Source organism: Pimephales promelas, chromosome 9 (assembly GCF_988280905.1).
Source record: "Pimephales promelas chromosome 9, fPimPro1.hap1.1, whole genome shotgun sequence".
In the NCBI taxonomy this organism is placed as follows: domain Eukaryota; kingdom Metazoa; phylum Chordata; class Actinopteri; order Cypriniformes; family Leuciscidae; genus Pimephales; species Pimephales promelas.
The window spans coordinates 24,127,539-24,152,470 of record NC_142777.1 but is presented as its reverse complement, the minus strand read 5'-3'; the positions used below and the strand labels follow the sequence as shown (position 1 = coordinate 24,152,470).

At 39.1% G+C, this 24,932-nt stretch overlaps 1 protein-coding gene across 1 annotated transcript in view; it reads right to left on the bottom strand.

Moving 5' to 3' along the window:
• Positions 1 to 8,552: 8,552 nt before the first annotated feature.
• The window catches only part of ebf1a (EBF transcription factor 1a), a 154,919-nt gene continuing 138,539 nt past the window's right edge, over positions 8,553 to 24,932 (bottom strand). The window contains exon 16 of the mRNA XM_089134912.1: positions 8,553 to 9,623. Within this exon, the coding sequence (XP_088991038.1) occupies positions 9,517 to 9,623 (107 nt within the window). The 3' untranslated portion in view covers positions 8,553 to 9,516. The remainder of the gene's footprint in view (positions 9,624 to 24,932) is intronic.

Sequence of the window (24,932 nt, the reverse complement as noted above, 5' to 3'; positions counted from 1 at the left end):
GAGAGATTGAGAACGTGAGGAAGAGGTGGTGACCTGCCATGCATGCATGTCTGAAAGCACGTTGAATACAGCCCCACAAGCTGCTCCATATCTATTTTACATAATTTACCCACTGCACCCATATGCTAGCAGGACAAACGCCATTGTTCCTGTGAGGGCCGTCTGAACACTCCTTCTGTGTTCCACTCTTTGGAGAACACACAGGGAGAGGCTGCCGGGTCATGATTAGCTATTCTGCTACTCCTCCCAAACAGCAGCCCAGCTAATGCTGTTTTTGTCCATCTGTATTACCAAGGAGGAACTGGCCCCTAAATGCCACTGATAAGTATACAAGTGCAAAATCGGATCAGCAACTCATACACACACACAGACACACACACTCTCTCTTTCGTTTTCTCCTTATGTCCTCAACGGCACTCGGGGCCTCTAAACAAGTGTCGTCCCCGGTGGCAGTTGGTGGCAAAGGGCTCAGTGGTTGTCACCGCTCAAAGAAGGTTGACTGGGACAGGCTCCAGCCCCCGAGAGGGAATAATTTCCCATTGTTTCACGCAGCACAGATTAGCCCCATTGAAGAGGGAACACAACTATAGAAATACCAAAGTATAGATGGCTTAGATAAGTGAGGGCAATGTATATGATGAAATCAGAATTTGAAAGGCACACAAACTCAAATGTCCAAAACTGGACAATTTTACCCTATACAAAACTGGGGGTTTCAAAAAGATGTACAAAAAAAAAAAAAAAATGCAGAGAACATTTATACGAAATAAAATTATACAAAATGGATAAAATTGTATTATAAAAATAATATTATATCACTATGTAAATATTGTAATATGTAAACATTTTGAAGTTTTGACAAATAATGATTTGTAATATTTATAATAAATGTAGCCTATCATGTCATCCAAAAATTAAAAGCGAACATTGTTTATGTGTTCATTAACAAGTAAATAAACATTATTATAAATAAATAAATAATGCTTACTGTCCACTATCTATTATTTTTCTTTGACCCTTGGATGAAATGATCACATAAAGCCAAAAGAGGGCAGCATAGAGCCACTGGGAAACGTCATCTAATCAGATTCTGTTTCTTAAATTGAGCGCTATAAATGAATAAAATTGTGGTAACTTAGTTCATCAGTGGATTTTACTACACGCTGAGGTGAATTGTCAGTGTATCGGACACTTGACTGCCTACTGCAACAAAATTGTGCATGAATTGCTAATAGCCTACTCAATGAAATGAATAATCAAGAATAAAGAATCAGATATAATATAATGAAACAATGTCAATAAATGTCCTAACACGTTACAACATATTCTGCCAACAATGGTGTAAAACGATGTTTCACATCAACTAAAAAAAAAAAACTAAAACAAAAAACAAAACAAAAACTTTTATTTTTAAATGTGATAGACTATTGCAAAATGGACATCATTTCAGATTACTTTTAAGAGTGGATCAGGCTTTGCAGCATGTTGCTTTTTGACTACATATACAACATCCAAATATGCACTTTTTTGAGTTTAATATTATTGTCACATAACAGCCATACAAATACAAGTGTATTGGCAATAAACAATATTCCTAGCATTGCATTCCCATTATTGTCCACTAAACTAAGTGAAGTTGAGAGCTTATTACAAACAAACACTGAAATAAACCAAAACAAGAGACCATTTATGTATAATTTGAGAAAAGTATTTATTTGTTACCACAACACTGTGAATTACAGGTCTAAAATATGTTGTTATTCAAATGGAGAAATAAATCTAATCCTGATGTTTTGTTCAGCACTTTAATAAAAACAGAAATATTTGGTGCAGAGACAAAGCATCCCCTGTCAGCATCTTTAGTTATGGCACGTCTGGGTGAGGGCATGGTGGGGCAGGGCTCCTGCAGATGACAGATCAGTCGAGATGTAAACATTATTCTGGAGACATTTATGGACCATGCTGTGTGGCAGTCGGCATTGTTTATGTTCTCCCTCTGTATCGAACAGAGAAGTCATATTTGACTTGCGTGCTGCACAACATCATACAATTTTAATGACTCTTAAGTATCACATTTTCCTCCCCATTCTTTTCGAAACGAAACGGCTGCATATGCATCAGCGGCACTTGTTGGTTTGTGGTGACATTTTTATAATTCCAGGCAAGGCTCTGCAATTTATTTACGTGCACTGGACCTTTTTTAGTTGAAAAATGGCGCAATCATGCCACGCATAATCGCTGGCATTTCAGAACGCTGACAGATTTTAAGTGCCTAATGCGCCACCAGAGCTCTGTGTAATGCAAATTGTGGTTTGTTTGTTCCGTACATCCTAACATTTAGCAAAATGCAAAAAATATGCATTTAGAGGTTCAGTTGTTATTTTCTTCAAGATTATTCCACAATATCTGTACTCAGCCTCATTTGACCTAATGCCACATAATGTCAAGTAGCTTAACATAAAATTATTGCGTTTGAATAAATACTGCAGGCACTGTACATAGGCCTATCTAAAACATTGGTTAATTTAAAACCTATACACCATATATATATATATATATATATATATACACACATACATTTTTTTTTCTTTTGTCAAAACCAATTTAGATAATTCATGCATGGTTCAGATTACATAACATTTTGAGTTTCTGTTGATTTTGATTTCAATGAACTCAATATTTTAAGGGAACCAGGTTAATTACTTTTTTTAAGTTAAACCAACAATAATTTGTTACAGTATTAATCTTATCTTGAAGATAATAATTTTAAGAACACAAACATATGTGCATATATTTTAGTTTATGACAGATATAAACTAGAACTAGCAGGTGTTGTCCTCTGAGATGAACACAAAGCCCAAAAAATGCAAAACTCTCTCTAAGTGCTGAATTTCTCTCATTTGAGTGAGGGCTTATAAGGTCAACAGGTTCAGGTGCTGTGCTACAAGCACAGGTAATGGCTGGACTCAGCACGGTTATGAATGTTTTTCAGTTGAGTCAGCCGGCAATGGATAAGGATGGGACAAATGCCCCCTTCAAAAATAGCAGGGGGCAGCTGGTGTGTGCAGTCTTTCAGCAGACCCCTCCTGGGCCAGGACATAGGGGCTGGTACATTAACTCTGGTCCTGTACGGCCTCTCCTCAACAATTTTGGGCCAACACTTTAAAGGTTAATGTGGACCCCAAGGTTTCACCCAGCCATCTTCCATTACGGCTCGGCAACAGTATGGGTTACAAAATTGCTCCCAGTTGACAAGGAGGAGTGCTTGTGTACTCTCGGTGAGACATGGAAATCATTTACGCCCATTAACTCCCTGCCCCAACATGCTGTAGCGAGCCAGAACAGTGCTCATAATGTATTAATGCTTACTAATTCATTTGATATGCCCTTACAAGTCTGTCCCTGAAGCCCACCTGCATTTACTTGTGTGGTTACAATGCATATAAGCATGTTGTGTGGTTTAAAGAATTAAAATGGTTTTGAAGAGACTATGCATGTCACAGAATCACAGTAAAACGAACATTTAACATTTTTTAATAATCAGGCATATATACTGTATATATATATATATATATATATATATATATATAATTTTTTACAAATATTTATATTTTTATTTAAATGGTTTTAAAGTCTATAAATTACAGCAAAATGACAGATGCACATTAAATATATATTTACAATCAGTACATATTCGTATTCAAATTAGTTACTTTTTTAAATATTATAGTCATTTATAAAACAATAATATTCAGATCAGGTGACAGAGCAGGCCATGGGAGAAGTTCAACTTCACTTTCATATTCGTCAAACCACTCTTTCACCAGTCTTGCTGTGTGCACTGGTGCATTATCATCTTGATACACAGCACCAACTTCAGGGTTCAATGTTTGAACCATTAGGTGCACATGGTCCTCCACATTGGTTCCGTTTTTCTTTGGCATTGATGCACCCATCTAGTACAAGTATAGGGCCTAGGGAATGCCATGATATTAAAACCCAAACCATCACTGATCCGCCCTTGTGCTTCACTCTGGGTAGCAACAGGGTTGTAAGCTTCTTTGGGGCTTCTCCAAACCGTACCTCCCACGGATTTGGGAAAGACAGTGAAGGTGGACTCATGACAGGACAGTGAATCGCTCATATTTTAATTCCTCCCTTTTCACATTGTCCACGATTTCTTCTGCTGGCACCATTGAAATCAACTTTTGGCATTGCCACGAGTGACCAAAGTTTTGGCTATAGCAGCCTGATCATGAGGACTGACTCCGTGGAGCTCCCGACTTAAGAGTTTTGGTGGAAACAGGCATTTTTTTTTGTTTTGTTATTTGGATACAATCTGGGTTAGATATCCATCTCAGACAGTTTCCTCTTGTGTTGACAGTTACTCCTGTTGGATGTTGTTCGTCCTATGTGGTGGTATGCTGACATTACCCTGAATACCGTGGTTCTTGATACACCACAAAGACTTGATGTCCTGGTCACAGATGAGACAGCAAGATGTGTACCTATACCATTTGTCCTCTTTCGAACTCAAGACAGATTTTTTGTCTCCCATTTTGTTGTGTGAATTGCAATATTTTATGTACAGCTGTGCTATTGCTCTGTTAATTCAACCTTCACACTCTGCTCTTTCTAATGGAATGTAAAATCAGAGAAGATTGGCCACTGGGACGTACATAGGAAACCTCCAACATTATTGGCCAGTGTTTCAGTTTCGTTGTCCAACCCCTCTATATGCAGGCAGCCCTAACACCCCTATCAGGCTAATTGAGACGTATTTGCTCAACAGTTGTGTGTTCTCATGCTGCCAGTAGATGTCCCTTGGTACAGGGTTTCACCATGTTTGACAGGCCAGCTATTCACCTGTCAGTCAGAGCAGGATTTAGCTTTACTCCCCCTTCATTTGTGCCCTCACGGTGAGCCAGCTATCAAGAACCGCTCTTTTTAAAACTTTGTTTGGAGTAGTGAGGCCACATGTGTCTCTGCGCCACTGACAAACTATGTGCAAGTGGTGACTGAGGTATCATGACAAAGACATTACCCAAAAGCCCCCATACTTTATATCCGACAGCCAATGTCATCATGACGTGTTTCAAAGCAGCTGTCTCTTTAATACCACTGCAATGACTATAGGGTAAAAAAAGTGGGAAGAGAAAAAACATGCTGAACATGGCACACTGGGATTGGATTTAATCCATTATCATGAGTTTCCATTTTCAAGTAATATGTATTTGACTCAGATCATGCAATGCTTTATTTATTCAGTGAAGCTGTGTTTGTTTACTTTTTTTATACTTGCATTTTGCTGCTTGGCAAAGCATTAATTTTGGACGGTGACTTCATCATTTCTAAAAAAAAAAAAAAACCCAACAACTAAATAACATAGCTTATATAGCAATAACAGATTTGCCTATTTCTCTCTGTTTCGTTCTAGTGCCAATGTTTACTCTTAGCACTGGAAAAAAAAACCCCAATGTCATAAGGTTCTTATTACTGGTGTGATTCCAGAAGGTAAACACGAAACACTTGTTTATTGAAGAACTTAAACTATATTTTAAACCAACATATTTTGGTTCACAGGCCTTAAAGAATTTCATTGTAAATGACAAGCACAGCCTTCATTCAAATTCACCAATTAACAAATCTTGCTAGTTTTAGAGTTGTGCACCATACAGGATTGAATCCAAATCTAAAAGGCATTCTTAATTTAATTCTGAATGGCACACAACACTAAAATTAGAAACATTTTTGGACTGGTGAAGATGATTTGAATTGAGGTAGAAGGAATCAGAATTTAAGTTCACTTTGAATCCTAAGAAAAATAAGCAAAGTTTCTCAAGATATACTTAGATGGATAAATACTTTGAACGACCACCTTTATATCCATTTATTTTTAGTTAATTCAAATACAATTTTAAATTTAAATCAGAATGCATTACCTGTCTTGCAAGTTAGAAAATTCCTCTGTCATTCACATACAACTTCCTGTGGGGTGTGCCCAATTCAATTCAAAATCACACTCATTCTTCTGAATTTCGCACAACCCTTTGGGTTTACCTAATTTACTTCTGGTTTGCTACTTGCATGCACATTTGACGTAATGAAATAACATTCCAAGCTTCTGGTATGAATCTCTCAATGTTTGTCTCTGTTGGCAGAGAGTCGGGGTCACGTTGGCATTTATACCCCTACCTGACAGTGCCGATACAGTGATGTATTGTTAAAGTGAGGCCTACACTAGAATGTGTTGACAGGGCCAGTAGTGGATTTTACAACATCTCAGGCAAGAGCTTCCTGTAAAAACAAAGCTCTTAAGCAGCCAATTTATGGTTCCTTCGCAATCTGGAGTAATGCCTATTCCTCTTGTTACCGTGGCAGTGAGCCTCTGGCATACACTACGTTGTGTTTGAATGGTAGAAACATACATGACTTCATTGTGCGGTGATACAGTGAGCTGCCCGTGGCAGAACAGCAATGGAATGAGAGCAGAGGAAGATCTCAATTCTGTCCTATGGTATGAATAATGCTGCTGAATGGAAGAGCCAGATGTTTATTTAATAGAGGACCTCGCAAAACCCACCAGAGTGCTTCTATTATTCTAAAGCCCTTAACCCGGGGCCCTTCAATACGGTTTAAACAGTTTAAACATTCATCAAACTGCAATCAGCATTCTGAAGAGGCAGATGAAACACTGACGGACAAAATTAGACGCAATGTCTTTCATTAAAACACTGGATGTATTCTGTAAAACAAAGTGGATGTATGATGAACTGAAACGAATACAAAGCGAGAAAATGCCCCAGTTGAATTCCTTCCATTAAAGTCAAATCTGTCTTTTGCTGCCCTTCTCTGTTTTTCTCTCGCCCCTCCCCCCTTCTTTGTTGCCACTAACTCTTTGTTTCCAAATCTCTCATTCCCAGTGTTTGATTTGCAGCTATGGCCGCGATTGCTGTAAATTGGGACTTTTTTGGGAAACAAAGCAGTTTAAATGACCTGACAAAGTTCATTCAGGTGCCTCCATGTCATACACTCCCATTCGATAACATCAGCCCGCTTCTCATTTACGTGGGACGTTCACATTGTGTTTTCATTGGCCGGGCATTCGGCCAGTGGCAGTGGAGTTATGGACAGGTGTCGGAAGCAACTTCTGTCTCTCCTGCCTTTCCTGTTTTTCCCGTGAGGACAGCTGGATTCTGCAGACTAGACACTGAACAGAGGTTAACTGCAGTGACCTTAGAGGGCACAACAACCTGCATCTTACAGAGTTTTGGACCTCAGGGACCGGTGGGAGTTTGGGACCGGTGTCTCTGGTATTGAAGCCGTTGGGCCGTGGGACTGGAGTGATGCAGACTATTAGATGGTACTGATCACAATATGCTTAAGGCACAATTGTAAACACATTAAACTCATTTTGAACTTTAGTCAGTATCGGGTCTGTGTGTAACAGTTAGGCAAAGTGAAGAATATGGGAAAATGTCACATCTTGCTCGTCTATTCCTTGTCTGTGAGCATCACTGGCACACATTGGTTTATCTAATGTACACACACTCTCTCTCACACACACACACACACACACGCACGCACTCTCCCATACACCACATTTCCAATAAAGTTACGAGACAGAGGGAGGAAAACGGGAAACAGATGTGAGAGAGCAAAAAAGGAATGAACGTGTTAATCACATAAAGGAGGAGATAAAAGACCACTGACAAAGATCACATCTTGATCAGGCATTTGTATGACTGTGTGTTGCATAAGTACAAATCAACCCTGGTACTCCCCGGGTGGAGGTGATGTAGCGAGTGTGTGATTGGCAATAAAGAAACGTGGTTGTGGCAGTGCATGTCTTGTTCTCCTGACAGCCAGAGCACTGTTTGCACGGCCGGGGGTGAGACTCAGATGGGCGGCCCGACTGGGAGAGAATCCCACCATTTTCTGATAATGATGTGCTGTGCTTTCTCAGCTGTCTGTGCCTGCTCTCTAAATGTTTATTTATTTATTTATTTATTTTTTATGACAGATAAGCGCTGTGAACTAAAAGGCTGTTTAAAGCTGTCAGGACCTGACAACCATTACCCTCTCATTTACATGTCTCTAAGCATGCTCCATCAGGAAGACTCACAACTCTGAAGCACCTTCTTTAATAAACTACACCTTTCCTTCTCGCTCCAATTATTTGCTACTTTCTCGGGAGATCCTGTCCATGAGGGATGAGTAAAATGCAGAATTTATTAACTTTAGTGGGAATTGAATATACCACACCCACAGGATGTTAAACAAGAATAAACAGAAGTGAATTTACTGATATGCAAATCAAGGCATTAAACACGGACACACAACAGATGACTTTCATTAGTGTGCGTAATATAATAAATATGATCTTATAAAACTGCACAATTATTTGAGCATATTTTAGTAATATGACGATATCAATATATTTCTCATTAGGAGTTTGAACAAGAGTTGGAGAGAAAGATTCTGAAAATATATTGACGGCTAACTTTGGTCAAATATTCACTGCTGGAATCTGTAGTAATAGATCATAGTGTCTAATGAGCAAAACCTTGATAATGCATCATGCATTGGCATCTTTTTGACTGTGGATGAGGGCATCAAGATGGAGTAAAGGCTCGTTCACCTCAAGGACGAACTATAACTCTTATGTTTTAATAATCATTCAAATTCTATGAGAATAGGAAAGTCCACACCAAAAATATTACGAGGAACGATATTGTTGGATTCACTCTCAGAATGATTTTTCTCCAGCTGATGAAAAATAAAAACACTGATAGCCAGAATCTACAAGCTTTAAAGAGCTTGAGTTTTTAAAGCAGCACATGACATAATTGGAGCAGAAATAAACAGAGCATTATTGTGTATTGGTGTGGATGCTCATACAGTTATAGTTATCGGAAGTGCGTTAGTATATTTGGCTAATGTAGGTGTCATTCAGAATGTGTTTGGTTAATGAAATCTTAGTGCCTGTTAGAGGGATATTTGAAGATGAAGAAGCTTATGAAAAGTTTTCTTGCCAAAGTCACCCCACTTCTGCAGCACATATACAGGTCTGACATAAATAACACTTGGCCTGTCTCTGTGACGGATGATTGGATATAATCGGAAAAATATAACGGGGTTGCACAAAACACCTTGACAATAAGTATAAACAGTTATATCCAGCCAGTGCACTCCAGGGCACTCTTTTAAAGAGTCTCTACTGAGTTTGTTGCATAAACTTTTTTGTGTTGAGATCCCTCTACTTCTCTTACTGTAATCACCCAGTCTAATATTGGATCAAAACATACCTCTTCCTCCTCTGTGACCTTCAGCCTCCTCATATTCTCTAACGCTGCAGCCCACCCCTCGTTGCTTGTGTTTCCATCTTGACAGGTCCGTGGTGTGAGTCGGAGGGTTGTGCCTCCTGCCTGGAGCCCTCTATCTCCTCACAGAAGCAGCTGTTTTCACACAACTGTATCATCCTCTTGGGCTCCGGTGGGACTCCATGCAGCATCGTTAATCACAGCACCTTGTGCCTTCCTGGAGCTGAACCTCTTCTGCGGCACCATCCATCATAAAAAAGCAGAGTATGTGCTTTGGATTTTCAGAAATAAATTGAGACACTACAAGAAAGAAAAAAAAAATACAATTAAGGAAGGTGTTTGGCCTATCATTCACAGGCTAACGGTTCAAAATCCAAGATCAGGGTTTTACTCTTCTTTACTTTTGATCTAATCAGTCAGATACAAATTGATAAAGAGAAGACCGAATGAAAAAATATGAAACGTGGTTTGCATTGGAGTCCAACTGTAATGAGCAGAAGTTTTGGCCTAGGTTTAGGATTGACTGCGCCTGGTTTGGCTGGTTTACTGCTACAGTTGTAAGAAAAAGTATGTGCACCTTCAGATTTACCTGCATTACATTGGATAAAGGGATTTCAAAGGGAATGCAAATACTGTGTAATATATTTAAGGTGGCAGAGAGGGTTGATATATGATCTACAAAAATTTGAATATCGTGCAAAAATTCATTTATTCCAGTAATTCAACTTAAAATGTGAAGCTTATATATTATATTGACTCATTACATAGAAAGTGAGATAATTCAAGCCTTTATTTGCTGTAATTTTGATGATAATGGCTTACAGCTATGAAACCCTAGTTTCTCCTTTTAAGTTGAATTACTGAAATAAATGAACTTTTGCACTATATACTAATTAGTCAAGTTTCACCTGTATATCATATAGTATCTCACAACGCAACCAAATACAGAAACACAATGTAGCTACTTACAAAGCACATACGGTCAGGATGTTAAAGCATACAAAAAACTCGACACCACTGATGAGTGGACACTGAACAATAAGCATGTCCGAGCCAGATTCGTCACTTTTTCTAATATATGTGAACCTTTTGATCTAATAACTGGTTGGCGCTCTTCAGGCGACAATAACATTTACCAAACGTTTCCTGTAATTTCAGGTCATTGCGCATCATTCAGGCGGGTTTTCTGCACCATTTCTTTTTTTTTTACAAAACTTGGTTTATTCCTGTGCTTTGGATAACTGTCTTGTTGCATCACCCACATTCTGGTGCACGTCAATTGGTGGACAGATGGCCTTACATTTTCCTGCGAAATATCCTGATAAACTTGTTCTGTTGATGATAGCAAGCTGTCCAATGCCTGAGGCAACAAGCAGCCACAAACCAGCTGAGCATTTTTCTTGGTAACGCTTCCTTTTACAGTACAGTACTTACAGGGTACTTACAGTGTACTTACCCAGTAATTGTAGTTACAAAAATAAGTACATAGTATTTACATGGGTAACTGGACTTTAAAAGGAAGCGTTACCTTTTTCTTTTATAAAACAACTTTTGGTTTCATCTGTTCACAGAATACCTTAAAGAACTTAAAACAAAAGCTTTAAACAACTATAAAAAAACATAAAATCCTTTAAATATTAAGTATTCTGTACCATGATCTATCAGTCAACTTATCAGCCCACTCCTACGCAGAGCAGCAACAATGCTGAACTTTCTCCACTTATAAATTATTTTTCTAACCATAGACATAAAGGCTCTAAATCTTTAGCACACTGTTTTTCAGTTGTTGTGATTTAGTTCAAATGTAAAAATAGTTTGAATGAAACCTTTATTGCCCCAAAGGGGAATTTGTTTTACACTCAGACCGATGACCAATTTTTTTATGACCAATTTCAGCAGATATCCAGAAGACCTTTGCATACCTTATCCTGCAACTGTAGGCCCTATCCTATGTCTAAATGATTTTGATATATGGGGTCAGTAAAAAGTTTCCTATGTTCACCAATGCTGCATTTATTTGATAAAAAACAATCAAAACAAAGAAACAAACAAAAGAACACTCTCCCGCGCCTGGGACCATCGTTCTTACAGCTCCACCAGGCTTCCTCATCCCTCCTGCTCTGCCTTGGTCAGCTGTCATTCTGCTGTTGCGATGGACTTACGGGCTTTCATCTGTGACTCGTACCACCACTTCTTTGACTCGGTCAGGCTCCACCTTCCCTACGCCTCAGTCCTCCAGCACCTTGGCTTTGCCTCGGCCACTCGTTCCCATCTCCAGGACCTTCTGTGTAGCCCGGTCTCTTTGGCTCCTCGACTCCGCCTAGGTCTCCAACACTATGGCTCCCCACTGTTGTCTCCGCCCTGGTTCCTATGGTTACTCAGTGGTCCAGTCCTACACCCACCTTTTAAGACCACACCCCCTCCCCTGTTTGTAATTTTTGATGTCTACTATTAATATGGCACAAGGTTGCACCAGGTAATCTGTGTCTGTTTATGTTTGACACGTGCTTTAGTTCAGTTTTCTGTGTTTCAGTACACATGTGGCTTGTTTCAATCGTTTGTTTGCTCTGGTATTTAAGCCCTGTGTTTTGTTCTGTTCATTGTCCATTCTCATCAATATGACAATATGCTGATTTGAAATACAAAACTGTTCTGCACACAGTAGTTTAGCTTGAGAGTCTGGATTGGTAGATTATTCCTTGATAGCTCATCAGAATTTGTGTGATATCTTTGCTTTGGATAAAGTTGAACTCTCTGTTCTCGTGTTTAGTATTCATGCTGGCAAATAATCCTCTGATCTTTACTGAGGAAAGAGAGAGTTTGGGGATTTTGCTGTAGATAGCAAAAGAAGAGATAATGTATGCCGAGTGTATGCCTTGAAGACATGGGCAGCAGGGAAATGTGGAAATGGGTAATGAATTTCTCATTAAGTCCTGGTTAAGGTGGAGTAATGAAGGGCTGATATTGTGTAATTATCTGTCTACATTATACTCATAGTAAAGTGTTCCAATGTATTTATTGCAAATTGACCAGGGTAAGGAGAGGCAAAATAAGGGCAATTTTAATGTGCCATTAAAATCACGCAATATCAGCGAGAGTAAGTCATCTTAGCAGTGCATGTTAGATTAACATTATTTTATATATAATTTTTTTTCTAAATAAAATATGTTTATCACTGAAAACCATGATAACCATCCTGGCTTTCTTCTGCATGTTAATTAGCAATGCCCTGTTTGTGAATGAGTTGTTGTCAACTAATGACTGTTTAGTCCAGTTCACTGAATCAGTAAGAATGATTTGTTCAGAATTGTCATTATTAGGTGAACTATTCCTGTAGGTTAATGAGCAGCTGTCACCTGGCTTGCCTGGCCAAGAGGTCCTTATTTTACAAACTCTGATTAGTTGACATTTCACTTTAACCTTGAGCTCAGAGAAGGTTCTATCAGTCTCCGAGAGGGAGAAAAAAAATAGGAAGTGACTTGGGGAGCACAGTGGGTTGACTGAAAGTACATGGACAATATTGTGTGCAACACATGTTAACTTGTTCAACACGAACATCATAGCCAGTTCCAAACACTTTAATGGACCTTTCATACAAATGGCCACCTCATTTGCTTGGACCACAAATGTGATATAATAACTCAGTCAGTCGAGATGTTAGTGAATATGAACTCCAGCCCGTCCTAATATCAGACTTACAATTACAGTAGATTACAAGAGAATTATTTCCACATGTTCTCAATGAAAAACGCTATAATCTCTCTCTCCCAGCACATTAAGGTGCTTTTGTTTGGCATTCAGTAGAGAGAGAGAGAGAGAGAGAGAGAGAGAGAGAGAGAGAGAGAGAGAGAGAGAGAGAGAGAGAGAGAGAGAGAGAGAAGGAGGATGAAGCGTATGGAGAACATACTGAGTGACAGACTAATATAGTGTGTTACTATCATAATTATAGCTCACAGATTTATGTTGTGTTGGAAAAATCTGTAAATATCAAACATAGTACTGACATGTGTTTTAGATGGGGATTTGGCTGATTGCCCCCTGTCTGTAAGCACAGTTTCTAGCACACTAGGACTCTCACTCAGCAGCACTAGATCAAATTGTACACATTTAAATCACTGTTCATAACAGAAAATGCCGTAACCCTCGTTCCCTGAGTAGGGAATGGACATGTTCTGTCAGATGGCGACGAATGCCATTGGCTCATTTTATAGCAGTTGAGCCATTGATCGAAGCTGATAGGCTTTCTAAGCGAAACCACATTCGTCGTCACGAAAGGGAACTAATTTTCCAAACATGTATACAGTGACCCAAAAAGTATCTAAAAATGATTGAAGTAGACATATACAACAAAATAGAAAACCCATGGAATGTATTTCAAATAAATTTCCACACTTTCAAATAAATAAATAAATAAATATTAATATGTTTGTAAGCTTTCAAAACATACACTATAAGGTATTTGAAACTCATTGGTTCTTAAATGTGCCATTTATAAAAGAAAGGAAAAGTTCAGAAAAGTTATTATCTATTGCAATGAAATTCAAATATTTCACAAGTGACTTAAGTGTCCTAAATACTTTCTGGTGCCACTCACTGTAAGTCCATCTCTAAGTTTTATGTATTTGCTGTTATCTTAATACCCCATTCAGATACAATTTCTCAACAGTCTATAACAAAAACAAAGACTGTCTCCATGAACATCAACACCAGGACAAGCATCCTGAGGAAGAACAAACACTAAAAACAAACACTTCCACATCCACATCAAATTAAAGTTTAACTTATGCACTTTGTGGATTTGAAGAGAGAGTTATTGATAGACAAAAGGCTATCCCATTGGCCATTGTGTATATGCTGGCCATGGGCAACTCTGTCCATCTGGCTGAAATACAAGACAAACTTCATAGAAGGGCCAGGAAAAACAGGTCACTCCTGATTAGAAAACAGCACTGACAAAGAGCTTTCTCATTGCGCTCCACTGCTGTTAGGATGTTGTTCCTCAATAGAGATTGCAATGCTTTGTTTCACGCGATTTCTATGTGATCAGACTGTGAGTCTGCGAGTGGCTGTGTCAGTGATATAGGCAGCTTTCATAAAGAAAGTACATTTAGTTAGTTCAGCATAGAAATAGGAGCCTGATTCCCCTCTGTTAGTATGCACTGTAACAGCTATCTTTATTACAGAGGGAAAAATACAGTCTAACACCGGTCATATGACAAAGCAACAAGTATTCACATGACCTTAATGGTGCTGTGAGTTTCTATTCCAAAAGCATGTGTTTCAAATACAGATAGTTGTTTTAAGTTTTTCAATTGCGCTGTCAAACAATTTAGTTGTGTTTTAAAATGTAATTGTGGAACTGAAATGTCGAAACCAAAACATCACTATGGTTTGGGTTTCTAATGTTTCTAATTTGTTCAAATATGCTGAGTGAATGACAAAAGTTTAACTTGAGCAAGCCAAGAAAAACACATCAGACACTGGTCCGCGGCGGGACAGAATTTCTTTTTAGAGGGATAATCAATGTATCCTTTGTTGCTGGTGAAAGGAAAGAGAGCATTGTCAAAAACATATAGGGTATTTTTTTACAAGAAGCATGACTTTTAAAATATTCCCATGAGCACTTTACAAGATGGAGGTTCAAAAATAGACCGAGTACTACTTCACAGGCAAGGACCACCGGAGCATCTGGCAAAATCATGCATATGAAACACAAACCTTCGTATTGCACAAGAAAATGTGAAACTGAAGCGGTCAAACTAGGGGTCGCATTTTTTATGTGAGAAGCAAGAAAATGATACTCAGAGTACTATGACATACATGAGAAACTGAACCCAATGCAGTGTGAAACAGAGAATTGTAACGTGTTTAACGATTCTGGATCTGTAAAGTTTCGATTAGTTATTTTAGGAATAAATATTGGAATTCCATTCTGATTATGATATGTGTTTGATTTATTAAAAAGAACCAAATCTATAGAGTCATACATTCTGGAATTGAACCACACTGGCTGTGCATTATATTTTTGATTCACTAAAAAGAAAACTGACTTGTTAGAGTTATTCGTGCGAGACACAGACAACAGTGTTTTGATGTACCATAAGAACCAGCTCATAGGAGACATTTGTTCAGGAATCAAACTATGGTTGTACTTTTGAGTCAGTAAAAATAACTGTTCATCCATTGATCTTTAATGAAGGAAACTCAATCAGAGAGTTTTAATACGATGTTCCATCTGCATAGCGCAACAATGCATCTGTGTGAACTGTTACGCAATCTATTAATATCTTTAATGAAAGCAATAAAAGTTAGGAAAGATAGAGAAGCAGAATGACAGATGACTGCTTGGCCTGGCTAAGCTCAGGACTGCGGGGGGCATTTAGCGTGGCTGTTAATGTGCGTGTGGCAGCTTCTTATAGGCTCTTTGAGGAAGCTGTAGTTCTGAGAGAGGCCAGAGTGTTTCATACCTGCCTCCCACCCAATGCCCCCTGCTCCATCTCTCTATCCAGAGCAGAACAACGGCCTCTTACATCGCTGGACTTTCTCACCTTCCTGAGCCCAATACAAACAGAGCGCAATGTGGAAAAAAGATTCCCTTTTCCCAAGAGTGCGCAAGAGAGAGCTTCACCAGATGTTTATAAACCATAACTTTGAAATATGGCACAAAAATGCTTACAAGCTGTCATGTTGCGTTAATACTAAGAGGACGACGACAAAAAAAAAAGTCTAATTATTTCCAGATGAGGATTTCTCTCTCTCTCTCTTTCTCATGTTGGAACTCGAGGAGTGTCCAAACTTCATAAATCTGAAATATGCGCTGCACTCTCCATTTTTTTTGCTTCCTCTGGATGCCCCCCACCCAGCCAAAAACAGAAAGAATGAAGAAGAAAAACACAGAATGGAAGTGGGCTACAGAGAGCTTGGCCTCGGGGGTGGGGGTAGGTGGAAGAGTTACTGCCCTCGAGTTCATTATAAAACTCAGCTCAGAGTGTTTGCCTTTCTGAGCAGTTTCCTCATGCTGTGAATCGGCGGTGGAAAGAATCTAACGTTTATCATCATTTTGACGAAAATTAATCCATAAACCATGTAAAATCGGCTCATTTTGGCACCATTTTCACTCACCATTTACTCCAAGACGAAAAAGCCAACGGACGGTCCACAAAAAAGTGCCAAACAGCAGCGTGGCAACGACGAGTATGTAGTTTTACAACTGTACTGCATAGTGCTTGTGAGACTCGCTCATTGGAACTCAGAATAAAGGTGAAGGGCATCAACGCTTGGGCACCGTGATTAGATTGAGCCCAATAGTACAGCCAAGACGTCAGAGAATGATGGAGAAACACGCAATTGACCTGCAGGTCTGGAAGCCATTAGACAAGTTTGAGGCAACACTACACCACACACAGACTGCTATTCCTCCATATAGCCGTGGGTGTTTGATATCATATTTTCCGACCTTTTTCTATTATATTTTATGCCCTTCTTTGTGTCAGGGTTACTTGCATGTGTGTTTAAAATCTGTCAGTGACCAAACAGATAATAGCTCTAGTGTGTGATAATAACATTGTTCTCACCTTGTCTCCGTTATGCACACATATACAAACGGACACACAAATAAACAAATTTCGCACAAAAATCGCACCTCGCTGTTTACTGAGGTTACGAAGTGCCAAATTCATGTCCTCATATAATGATTCCCAGAGCTCAAAAGTCATGGAGAATCCCCATTATCCCATCTCCCTCCCTCCCCGCAGATGAACTCATTCACAAAAAGGTCCATATCACACTGTGCATGCAAACAAACGCGAAGGCATTACCTCGAAACAGTGCAGAACTGTATATGCCCTGAGGACACGAGCAAGAGCTTTTTCAACACACTAACACACACTTGACCGTAATTGGGATACGTACATAAATTAGATCTGCAGAGTTTCCTCCCCCCAAGACATAAGTTCCTTGGTCCTTGAGATTAAGCACTCATCTCCGTATTGACATGTTTGTGCGGCTGTAGGTGTTTCGATTTAAGCCCAATCGATTCCTTTAAGTATCTAATATAAGGAAGGCAGGCCGTAAACACGTCAAATTAGTGGTAATGAATAGCGCCGCACAAGTAGAAGGGGCTGTCGAAGCCCATACGAGGGACAATACATTAGGAAGAGTTATATGTGCCTGCCCTCTCCAGCACACAGGGTTAAACGGCGCCTTGGCAGCCTCCGCTCCAAAGTGGATAGGGCTATGCGGTGGTCACACACCGTTTCATTGGCTGGGGTACAACAGCAACAAGCAGAAATTAATGGGAATCTGTAGCTGATTTTAGTGGGCAACAGGGCCTGTAAACAGGAGGCTTTCACAAGCCCTCCAGCCCAGAGGAGATGAGCCAGGAGCGGGGTATGAACGCGCCAAGAAGGAGCACGGGGGTGGTGGCGAGGATGGATGTGTGGATGGAAAGATAGATATTTCACAATCACATACACACACACACATGAAGCAGAGATGGATGGACGGACATGTAAACTATGAGGCCTGTATAAAGATGCAAAAAAGACAGACAGAGAGAAACAGGGGCAACGAGGAAGAGAAAACAAACGCGCACATTTATTTTCCTCTCACCATATTTATAAAACAACGAGAACCGGCCCGCTTTAATAAAACATAATTCCTTTTTTCAGTTTTGTATATTGATACAAGAACAGCTGGGGCATGTTTTGTCTTGATGTCATGGTTCGTAGATAGATAGACAAAATCACATTCACTAGATCTGTCCTTGAGTTTTACGTTTGTACGAATTCAGCATTTAAATACAGAACTGTTTCATTAAATTGCAAATCTTCCATCACTGATACACAACATTAATCACCAATTAGCTTGTCTTGTGACTCCGCAGTTCTGTCATTATATTATAATGGCACTTAATGATGCTTGGGAAACGTAATTAAAAGAAAAGAATATACAACACAAGAAATCACTACAAAGCATCAATCAATGTGTCTCTGTCAATGGAGAATCCTGTCAAATGAACAAGCTTCCATTCTGACCCCATTAAGAACAAATCAAAAGCTGATTTGGTCCATGTCCAAATGTCACACAGAATCAGTGCTATACACGACAGTGATAATTACTTTTGCCAATATAGTGCTCATAAGCATAAGGTTCGGACAGGACACAAGTAAACTATTTTTTCTAATGAGAATTCAGCCATTACGAGTGTCTCTGTGTTTTACTGGTTTACTGGTTCCCTTTTGAAAAGAAACATATTTTAAAGCCTCTCACCTCCATGCACCCACAGACAGTACTCAGGTTTAAAGTACATGGTATATGGTATAAAGTACCATAAACGTACTCAGACATTACTTTCTTTGCAAAATATAACACAGTCTCATCCCAAGAAGTCATGTAACTTACGTCTTGGGACGTCTTTTGACCATACGTCAACATCCGCCTTTTTAGGGTACCCTTAAACGTCGGTTACATGATGATCCTGGGCCGTTATACAACTGACGCTTTACCTTTAAAGTCGGTTAGGGGACGGTGTATCAGATTCATTTAAAGTATTATAATTACTATTACCCACTGTTGTACTGTTGTTAGAAAAAAGGGTTCATTGGGGTTCTATATTTGAAGCATGGGTTCTTTACTCAACTCCAAAGAACGTATGCTAAAAAAGGTTCTCTAATGACAAGAAAGCACCCTTTTAGCACAAAGGTTCTTTATAGGCTATTATTCATTCATATATAACATTATTCTGCAACATTTTGTAGTTGTAATTAAATTATTGTTTATTAAACTGTTGTAGTAACTTATTATCATATTTTAATCATGCTGATTTTTGGATTTTTGAACTCTCCTGTTCAAACTCGTTTATCAAAATCAACAAATCTTTTCCCGAGTCAATTTGTTCATTTCGTTCGTTAAATGAACTAAATGAGACGAGACACGAAGAGATTTGTTTATTTTGATAAACGAGTTCAAACAGGAGAGTCACGAATGCACATCACAGAACAGAGCAAGACGACCATTTTTACTTATAAAACTTATTATTATTTTTTTTTTAAATGAGCAATCGTTTCACTTGATAAGACCCTTTTTCATCATCTGGAATCGTTTAAAGCCCTTTGGACAGTTTGCAGTTTGCACTGAAACTGTCATTTGGTAGCCTGACTTCGTCATACTCATATTGAATGTCGGAAAGTCTGAGAGTCTGAAACTGCTCCATAGGGCTTTGATTATGAGGCCTGTCTTAACCGAACCAGGAAAAAAAACAACAACTCTGCACTCAATTGGATAGTCGGTAGATCTACAACCAATCAGAGCAACGCAGTAAGTCAACTACTTTGCATAGCACAGTTGTCAACGACAGAACTTATTTTAGAAGTAAAATAACGAGTGTTGCTTCTTTCACTTGGTCCTCCATGAGTGCGACCAAAGGAGAAACCACAACGACCACAGGCTTCTCATTACGTCCCATCTTCTTAGCGACCATCGGAGCAAGCTGATAAGTTACACTTTTGCCGAATCATGTAGGAAGGACGGCAAAAATATCTTTCCGATTGACAAATGCCTTGATTGCAGCTTTCTGTTCGTCTATTTATTTTACACAGACGCGACAGCGGAATCTATACATCTCAATTCTCCAGCTGCAGTCATCTCTGAGGGAAACCAGTTAAGCGCTCTTTGATAACGTGATTATTGCGTCCCTGCGGATCATCTGTCCATCATTATATAAAGCCTGCAATTTGATTGGCCCGAACACTTTTCGACTGATCATAATTACTCCTCAATGGATCGAGTCTAGACCGAACTTCCCGACCAAAAAATGTTGTGGGCGGGATTCGGGCTGGCATCCAGGCTAGTCTTTTGGACCTTGAACCGTTTGGTTACCAGTAAAGTGCATTATTATGGAGAAAAATCCTGGAATGTTTTCATCAAAAACCTTAATTTCTTTTTGACTGAAGAAAGAAAGACATGGACATCTTGGTCCATGGATGACATGCGGGTGAGTAAATTATAAGCAAAAGTTTGTTTTTTTTTTAAAGTGAACTACTCCTTTAAAGCCAAAGGGATTTAGTGAAGTTTTGGACCCTATTGACTTTCATTGTGGTTAAAAACATTCTTCAAAATACCTGCTTTGTGTTATGCAAAAGAAAGAAAGCCAGAGAAAATGATAACATATTTTTTACTTTTGGGTACTGTCCCTTTAAGAGTTCTGTCATCACATGTAGCCGTTTTGGAACATATTTAGTTGATGAAGGTTATAAGAGGTCACTCAGATCGATCAGTTATCAGAAAGGCCAAAGATCGCCAATGTGTAAAGCACTCCTGTAAATGCACATACTCTATTAGCTTTGTGGATTTATTGTGTGTCCCTGTCCATTTATCTCCTTTATGATGTTGTAATCATAACCACACATTGTGATAAATAATTACTGTCGTGGAATAAACAGCTAAACACACCAATACCTGTACTAATGGCTCCACATTCATAATTCAGCTATCTCACTCCTCTGCCACTCTGCAGTCAATTTACTGAATCACAGCCAATTGGCAGCCGCAGCAGGAGGTGAGAATAGCCAGAGCAATCAAAAGAACAGTAATATATGCAGGTTTGTCTAACAGAGTTCACGTTGCCTCATTCTCTGTGGTGCCACCTGTGATATCTAAACGGCTAAATGCAGCCTCCGTCATCCATTAGGTCCCTCCGACCCTCTCATTAGTCCTACTCACAATAAATTACCCGCAGCAATTAGAATAAATATCAAACACGACAAGCGCCACCACGAGCCCCGGCCACAGCATATTCGGGTTCACCTATTGTGGGTGTTCTGATTAAGTTGAAACTTACATCAAAGTCCTGCAGTAAAGCTTAGTTAAAACAGTGTTAAATGGTCAGTGCCACCAATGTATTTGTGCAGTAAGATTGTGCCTTCTGCATTGTATGACACAGAGACTGTGGGTATAATTAAAGCGGTAGAGTTGCAATCACTATAGCCATAGACTGCCCTTTTCTAGCCAGTAACAAGTCAGTAAATGTTTAAGAATGTGAAAAGTAAAGATAAACGAAAAGCTCTCATTAAATGCCTGAATCGGAACATAAGCAAATTGGATCGCAAGTCTTTGTTGGTTATATCCAGAGACAATTTATATAGAGACATGCCACTTCCTAAATCCTCAATACAACTATATAGGGAAAACCCGTAATGCCAAAGATAGCGGTTTTCCAGTGGGGAAAAGGGCGTTTTAAACCTTATTTTGGGGCAAAGTCATCAAACTTTTTCCGCGATTTTTGTCATAATGTACGGCTGTTTCTATACATGCAGTTTTTATGTCCCGGTGACCAGTGAAAGTGCAGTTCTGACTCTCTGCCCATTCATTTAGATAGGAGCCTGGTCTTGTTAGTCCGAAATAGCTGCCCCGAGGCGTTGCCAAGATGGCGGCCGAGTGGCATGACTTGCCTAATAGGACTTTGTTATATCTCGTTGAATATTTTGGTGCTTCAATATACTTGTTTAAGTCTTTCGTAAGACCATAAGATGAACACTACTATTCAAAATTTGGGTTTAACTTCTTTAATTTAACATCTTTCATTTCTTTTTTTTTTTTTAAAGCTGCAGTCCGTAGCTTTTTTTTGGATTAAAAATGATCCACTATTTGAGAAAATACATAACCAGCCAGTGTTCAAAACTATCTGCTTTCCTTAGCTCGATTCAAATCGGTAAGCTTGTAATAATGTTTTTAATTCCAGTGGTACTGGTGGATTTCCGCGAGAGATTTGAGCATGTCTTTGAGTCATCATTACGTCACATCTGTACATATAAAGAAGAGTCTCGGCTAGTACGCTATATTGCGTGAGGATGTTGGAGGTGGAGATTTATAGCCTTTTCTCACAGCCCTTGATATATTTAAACACGTCAATTTGTTGGCGGATCAAGAAAGGATCAAACGAAAATCACCAGTGACAACAGATTCACCCGCTGTAAAATGCAAAAGACTTTGCACGGTTTTTCGTGATATGATAACTTTAAACGATTGTTAGATTTAATCAGCGAGATTTACTGCAATGTCAGAACCAGAACAAAAGTGGATGTTATTTGTTCAGATGACATTTTCCGGTAAAAATTCTTATGTTGGTCATAAAGTAGAATCTGTGATTCTGAATGCCAGTATCCACACCGGCGCGGAGACTGACAGCTGCACACTCTCCGCAAACATTGTGTTTATCCGCGCTGTGCTGTGTCGAGGGTGTTGAAGTACAACTCATGAAAAGTTGATGATTCCGCGAATGACTGCAATTGCAGATTTCAAACAGAGATGGTGACAAAAAGGGAAAACGACTGCAGCTTAAAACATAAATTAAAACAACTTTCTTCAACATTGAAAAGAAATGTTTCTTGGGCAGCAGATCAGCATATTAAAATGACACTTAAAGGGATATTCTGCCTTTTTTTTTTAAGAATACTATGGAGTCAATGGGACCAGAAACTGTCTGCTTACGGATATTCTTCTAATTATTTTTTGAAGAAAAAATTGGAAAATTGGCTGAATGGATTCGAAAACGGTAAAACCCAACTGTTTCTATTTCCAAGAAAAGTGGAGTATCCCGTCAAACACTGGAGTAATGATGCTGGAAATTTAGATTTGCCATCACAGGAATTTTTTTATATTTTTTAATTTGCAATTGCAATTGTAACAATAATTCTCTAAATTACTGTTGCTGAGCATAAGGGACTTCTTTCAAAAACATGTAAAAATCATACTGAATCTAAAGTTTTGAACGGTATATGATAGTTGAGCTTAGACGATCGTCAACGTGAACACAAGAATCAAACACGTCTAGCGCATGCTTGCATTGAAAAAAAAAATGGAAAAGCAGCGTTCTGTGTGAATGGCCCCTTCAAGATTCTTTTGCAAATTTGACTGATCCAGCTCTTGAGTTACTCAATGATCTTAGAAGTTTAGGGGAAGAGCAGAAGTTTAGGGGAAGTTAATCTGTGTATGGTACCAGCGGACATTTTGCCCAATTGCCTTTAAGACCTAGATTCTCAAGATGTTTGAATAATGTGGTCATGTGTTTTATGATAAAGCTAGAATCAGCCAATGCATGAGCTTCGCTGCCGAGATGAAAAATCAGATTATATCAGCCCATCAAGCTATATTTATAGGCCCAGGCCACACCTGCTTTGACAGAAGGTGGCGTAGTGGGCGTGAAGCACCCCCATTGGACCTAACGTCACCAAGGGCCTCTCTTTCTATAGGCTGCTGCAGTTGCCACAGGACAGCTAATAGGCACACGAGCCGCCTTGCCTACATGCTGCAGCAATGCGTTTTACATTCATTCAAAATTAAGGATAATTTTTGGCTTCAAATAGGTTTTCCCCTAGTGTAAGATATTACGCCGTACGACACCTCTCGTAAGGGAACTACAGGTAACATTACAGATTCTTGCAACATGTCCTGCACCAACGCCCATTATACATAGATGATGCAGTGGAGCATGTGAGTCAGAATTTAAACTGCTAAAGATGGACTCTGATGTGCAGAATATAAAATAAATCCTAATTTATGCTTTTGCCCTTTATCTGAGAGCAAGTTAATAGTAGTAAATCTCCTGTCATGTCTAGAATGAACTGTCTGCAATGCAAAAAAATCTGAAAGGCTTTTGCAAATCAAGCCTATTTCAGAATTGGCCATTATGGACAAACATGCATCAATACAAATATTAACATAGAGAAAACACTCTCAGAAAAAATTCTCAGAAAAAGTGTTTTTTATTTTTATTTTATTCTACTGGGTTGCTTTTCCATTATAAATGTGATCTAGACAGACAAGTTTGAATTTTGCGTTCTTGTTTTTTATTCCACTGACTTGCGTCTATAGGTTTTTTAACTGCAAAATTCTGTGTGAACGCATTTGTGTAAAACAAGTCTTTATTAATCCATAATCTGCCCATCTAATCATAATTGTGTTTAAATATGAAGTGCTTGTGGTTTTACCGCCTCTTAGAAACTGCAGTGATATACAGACAAAATTTTGCCACAGGGATATGCTACGTTTTTTCAGTGAGTCTTGGTCAGTTGTACGGTCTGCACACAAAACACTGTCGGTTAATTCAGATTTGACGGATGAACTTGCATCGCCTCAACTGTGATAAGACTCGCCAGTGCAACAAACACTGACTTTGTAATTAGCCTATGCTTGAAACTGAAACTTCATATTGAAAAACATGTGAACAATGATTTCAAGCAGTCTGTTTTACAACCATAATAATGGCATGCATCCAATTCAAATCTACCAAAAAAGGGAATTGTCACTCATCATTTGGAGCCAAATGTTTTGACAATACATGTCCTTTATGAGTCAACAGTGGAGTCGTGTAAAGGACATTTGAGTTTGCATTGGCTGCATTATTGTGTCCCTCTTGTGTCTCTGAGCCTGAAGAGGCCCCTGGGCTGAAACACAGTCCCAACCCCTCCTATCCCTTATTCCCCACATCCCACTATCCCCATGGCTCGGCCTGTAGTGTTTTTTTGTTGCGATGACAGGCCTGCGTCTCCCAGGAGGGCCACCCCCCCCAACTTGTACCCCACGCTATATACCAGGCAGCATTTCCTTTTC